This window comes from Mastigoproctus giganteus, chromosome 4, assembly GCF_048544385.1.
Source record: "Mastigoproctus giganteus isolate SK-2022 chromosome 4, ASM4854438v1, whole genome shotgun sequence".
NCBI lineage: Eukaryota > Metazoa > Arthropoda > Arachnida > Uropygi > Thelyphonidae > Mastigoproctus > Mastigoproctus giganteus.
The window spans coordinates 74,437,668-74,443,667 of NC_143578.1; the positions used below are offsets into that span (position 1 = coordinate 74,437,668).

Here is a 6,000-nt window from a genome sequence, read left to right on the forward strand (position 1 = left end):
ATCTACAACCATGATATTTGAAAAAGTCAACAGGTTGTGGATGTATAGCCTGTGTAACTTCCAATTCATCAGGAAGCTGTGCTGTGCTTAGGTATTCTGTCTTTGTAAAATTGATATTGAGGCCCCCCATTGGTCATATGTCAGATGCAATTTTCTCAACATGTATTCTAAATCATAAGCTTCTTGTGCAATGATAACCTGATCATTGGCAAAAGATATTTGTCGTTGATTGGTACTCCCATTCCATAACAGCTTATTTTCCATTCTTGTAAAGCACATTCCAAGAAAACATTAAACAATAAAAATGATAGGCTATATCCTTCTCTCAGCCCCTTTGTTGTATAGATTTGGTTAGATAAAGTATTCCCAACTTTAATATATGGCATGCTGTAGTTGTAAAATTCCTGAATTAGTTCCACAAGCTCTGGATGACTGACATTTTTAAGGGCTTTCCATAACTCCTTCCTTGGAACAGAGTCGTAAGTCTTTTCTAAATCTATGAATGCAAAGAAGGTATCTTTATTCTTTGTTTTTCTTTTCTCCACTAGCTGTTGTAGAACAAATACAGAAGAAAAACCTTTTGTGGCAATGGGAAATTGTGGGAGCGAAGTTGAAATATATGTAATTAATGATATTGAAATTTCACAAGATTATTTAATGAAAAAAACTTTCGAGCCTACAGGCCAGTAAGGCTCTTGGAGTTGATGGAATATACCCTATAATCTTAAGGGAGCCAGCAAGTGAGTGCATTGAACCATTGAGGCTAATTATGTGAGCATCACTAGACTCTGGGGAGATTCCATTGGATTGGAAAAGTGCCAATATATCTCCCACACATAAGGGTGGTTCTAAGAGTGAAGTGGGAAATTATCGACCTGTCAGTCTGATCAGTGGTAGTAGGGAAAATCATGGAAGCAATGATCAAGGGTGGAATTCAGGATCATTTGGATAGAACTGAAATTCTCAAGGATACTCAGCATGGTTTTGTAATGGGAAAATCATGTTTAACAAATCTGGTTCGCTATTTTGGAATAGTCACTCATGAGCTGGATTTAGGGAATAATTTCGACATTGTTTATTTAGATTTCAGCAAAGCCTTTGACTCAGTCCCACATGAGCAGTTGCTTTATAAGCTGGAACAGGTTGGAATCACTGGGAAAATCCTTAGATGGATATCAGGATGGCTTCGGGGCAGGAGGCAGAGGGTTGTGATAAATGGCTATTCCTCAGATTGGGTTGATGTAAGAAGTGGGGTTCTCCAAGGATCAGTATTAGGACCACCGTTGTTTTTAATTTTCATAAATGACATCGATGAAGGGATAGAGGGCGTGATGTCTAAATTTGCAGATAATGTTAAAATTGGTAGAGTAGTTAATGATCACTGTTAAGCTGAGCTTCTTCAGAGAGACCTAGATAGGCTTCAGGAATGGTCAAAAAAATGGCAGCTATGCTTTAATCCAACAAAGTGTAAGGTACTACACCTGGGAAACAGTAATCCCAAAATAACTTATTCACTTTGTGGAGTTCAACTAAACCCAGTACTGGAGGAAAGGGATTTGGGTGTTACGATACGGTCAGACATGAAATTCTCTGAGCATTGTAAACAGGTTGCAAGGAAGGCCCATGGTGTTCTATCGATGATCTATCAAACTTTTGCAAGTAGAGATAGGGACGTGATAATCACATTATATAAGGCTTTTGTTAGACCACACTTGGAATACTGTGTTCAAGTATGAAGACCGCACCTAAAGAAATACATCGAGCTTCTTGAAAGGGTGCAAAGACGGGTAACTCGCCTGGTGAGATCGGCAAAAGGGCGTCCTTATGAAGAAAGACTTCGAATATGTGGGTTGCAGAGTTTGGAAACTAGGCACCTTAGAGGAGATTTGATTGAGGTGTTTAAGGCTCTGAGGGGCATCAGTAAAATGAATGAGGACAAAATTTTCAAGATTATAAATGATGTTAGAACTAGGGGACATAAATTCAAGTTACCGGGGGAGATGTTTAGATTAGACTGCAGGAAGTTTTATTTTAGCCAGCGAGTTATAAATTACTGGAATAAGTTGCCTACATGGGTGGTAGAGGCTGAGAGTTTGGGGAAATTCAAAGGTCATCTGGATAGTACCTTCAGGTGAGGGAAACACATAGGATGATAGGTTTAATTTCCTTTTCTTTTATTAATTAATAGTTGATTTTTATCATTGTTTTATTCAGGTTTTTTTTTTTTTTTTGGCTGGTGCAGCATAAGCCATAGGCTTTCTTGCACCATGCGGCCATTACTAATACTAAATAGATTGTCCACACAAGAGCGATCTGACCTAAATCCACCTTGTTCTTCACTTATCTTATCTTTTACCTCCTGTCATAATTTCTAAAGTGTTTCAGACTATACTCTGAAGCACTTTAGAGTATAGTCTGGACATAGTGCAATTAATACTTAAGCCTCTTTTAAATGCCAAACTAAAATTTAATATAAATTTAATAATTCATAGTTTATCACAATGAAAACAGAAAATACTGCATAACTAGTTATAGAATACTGGTGGGTAAGGGTACATAGGAGGATTTGATTTCATTTACAAATTTAAAAAAATAAGTGAAACATTTAAAACTGGTGCCTATCAAATACCATACTAGAAGCAGAAGATTAAATCTGCTAATTCTGACAAGGAATTTGAAAAATATTTCTATGCTGTAGGAGAAACGAAGAACATTGTTTTGAAATTGCAATAAACCTTTACTCAATGGACTGTTTCCAATTCGTTCAAATAAAGCCAATATAATTCCTGAGTGACTGCCCATGTCTGATTAAATTTATAGTTATTAAAGTTTATTGTTTAAAAATCTTATTACTCATGTTATTTGATTTGAACCCTTTATAATTCAATTTTCTTTTAAATATAAACATTTTTATAAAATTATTTTTTTCATTTTGTCATATTTGTTTACTAATAATATCTAAATTACAGGTTACTGCGTTGTGAATAAATCTGCTTCTTTTCAAGAAGCAGGTTTATTCACAACCCAGTAACATGATATTGATGAAGGTATATCAGGCTTAATGTCGAAGTTTGCAGATGATACAAAGGTTGGCAGGGTTGTTAATTACTGTAATGGCAGTGTGCTACTGCAACAGGATCTAGATAATTTGGGCAGATGGGCTAAGAAGTGGCAACTGAAGTTTAACCTTATTAAATGTAAAGTACTGCGTATGGGTAGAAGTAACCCCAGAGAAACATACCAACTGTGTGGTACTACACTTAAGGTGGTAGAAAATGAAAAGACCTGGGAGTAATTGTTTTTTTTTTTTTTTTTTTTTGGTGGTTGTTGGCGCATCGGCTTCTGTGGCCATAATGCTCCTCCCAAGGTTTTTGCAATACTCTGATCCAAGCCCGAGGCAGGATTCAAACCCGCGACCTTTGGGTTGCCAGGCAGGCACTTTACCCACCCGGCTAGCCCGGTCGGCGGGAGTAATTCTGCAGTCAGATATGAAGTTTTCTGAGCAATGCAGACAGGCTGCCAGGGCAGGTCATGGGGTTTTGTCAATGATATATAGGAATTTTGCTAGCAGGGAGAAGGAGGTGATTGTTCCTCTGTATAAGGCAATGGTCAGGCCACGCCTTGAGTACTGCATACAGGTCTGGAGGCCTCATTTTAGGAAGGATGTAGAATTACTTGAGCATGTACAGAGAAGGGCAACAAGATTGGTGAGGGGAATGAAGGGATCCTCTTAGCAAGAGAGGCTTAAGTTCTGCAAACTGCAGTGGCTGGAGACTAGGCACCTGAGCGGTGATCTGATTGAGGTATATAAGGCCTTAAATGGGTTGAGCACGCTGAATTCTGATGGGATCCTTCCACTTTTCAGATTACGAACCTAAGGGGGCATAAATTCAAATTAAGAAAAGACAGATGTAGAATAGATGTGCGGAAATTTGCCTTTAGCCAGCAGGTGGTTAATTGCTGGAACAAACTTCCATCTGTCGTTGTGGAAGTTGACAGGTTAAATAAATTTAAGGAGGAACTGGATTTTTTTTTTTTTTTTTTTTTTTGGCTGATGCTGCATAAGCTCATGCACTTGCTTTCTTGCATCACATGCCACTACTACTACTACCTGTAATTTAGATACTATGACTTGGAAATATATACATATAATTCCGACTTTAATAATTTCTGCGATATGATATCTACGGATTTTTTTTTTTTCGGCATTCATATCCCCCCCTCCCCAACTGTTTTCAGTGTAAATTAATAAAATTTCACTTACTGTCATTTCTGATATCTGATTCTGCTTCGTAACAAGTAAATAAAATTATTATAATAGTAAGTATCAAATGATCAATTTCAAAAAATCGATACAAACAAAAGTTAAAGGGTGAAACAATCATTATCAGAGTTCATAACTAACAATAATTTTAGATTAACTTCATTTTCAAAATCCAATATTTCAGTGAAATTCTGCTGACATGGCAATAATGAAAAATATCCTTCATTACAAATTTAACTTCAAAACAGAAATCACAACAAACCGTCTGTGGCCGTTCTAACTGCAAATCAACAAAACCGTATGATTTCGACTTACAGCTGATTAATTGGAAAAGAAAAATCAACAAACATAAAATACTAGAGTACATCTTAAATAAATTTTGGCTCACTTGGAAAAATTTTAAAATCAACGCAACCAGTCCAGACATTACACAGCTGTTTTTCAATTCCAGACGAAAAAGCACTCGCTGCCGCCATTTTGAATCCTCTCAAATCGTTTACGTACAGTACAATATAAGAACAGTAGAAGTTCGTTGTACGAGTAGGATAAGTTCGCTATAACGAGTGCTTTCAATTGAAGCAAACATTTTTCTTGCACATTTTTACAAAGTGCATCGCTCATTTGATTTTTAACCGTTGTTGAATCAGCTTAGCAAAATTTGTTTCTACAACTTCCTGCTTGAAAGTCATGGAAACAAGTTTGAAGTTGGGGCAGTTGTTTAAAAGCGTGAGAAATCATGAACAAAAATTGGAGCAGTTGTTTAAAAGTGTGAGAAATCAGAAATCATGAACAAAAGTTGAAGCAGTTGTTTAAAAGTGTGAGAAATCAGAAATCATGAATCAAAATACAGAAAACGCTTTAAAATCCGGGATCCTCTGAGTCTGAGAGGTTTTAAAATTTTTTAAATTTTTCGAGTTTAAAATTTCCGGATTTTAAACTAGTTGAGCAGTTTTAGAGAAGCACATTCAATAAATATTACGCACAAACTGAACTTGTTTACATCTGTAAGCATTTATTTATCTTTCATTTGTTTTGACACAGTTGTACTTTCATTTGTTTTGACGGCTTTAAAGTACACGAACAATGCAATGGTCTTAATTCTCACACCGCAACAACCTTGCCTTTGTAACGAATTGCGCGGTATTGCATTACTTTCAAGTTATGCAATACCGAGGAACTGAAAGTTGCAATATAGCTTTAGCTATATCACAAAATCAGTTTTCAAAGTTATAATATATAGCTACATTACAACTTTCAAAACTGATTTTTCATATAGCACGGAACTTAGATAGAACAACTTCTTTAGAACTGTTTTGTCGAAGTGTTGTTATTAGAGACCACCTGATATTCAATGAGGGACCAGTGAGTTCTCAGACAGGCTGTCATAAAAAATCGCAGTAAACCTATTAGAGAGGCAATCTGTTTGAAAATGGTGCAATACTAGTGCAACCCATTGCAAAGACGAGTTTGCACTGCTGTGATAATTAACACAATTTCATTGTCTTAATTATCACAGCAGCGGATAGTCAAACCGTTTTGAGAACATGTATAAACATCTATTAAAAATTATAAAAGGTTATTTGGTTATTTTAATAGCTTAATGTCTTATAAATAACATGAAAAAGTATATGTCTTATGCAGTTTCTGAAATTTATTTTTTTATGTTGGTAGGTAGATATACAGCAAATCGAGCATCGTTGGGTAATCACATTTCTTTTTTCAACCACAAAATCTTT

General features: G+C 36.0%; 1 protein-coding gene across 5 annotated transcripts in view; it reads right to left on the reverse strand.

The window, feature by feature from the left end:
- Positions 1-4,746, reverse strand: part of LOC150086837 (ataxin-7-like) — a 298,875-nt gene extending 294,129 nt beyond the window's left edge. For all 5 annotated transcript variants that reach the window (XM_090372777.1, XM_090372775.1, XM_090372778.1 and 2 more), the window contains exon 1: positions 4,653-4,746. In XM_090372777.1, coding sequence (XP_090228903.1) covers positions 4,653-4,740 — 88 coding nt within the window. In that variant the 5' untranslated portion in view covers positions 4,741-4,746. The remainder of the gene's footprint in view (positions 1-4,652) is intronic.
- Positions 4,747-6,000: the final 1,254 nt, after the last annotated feature.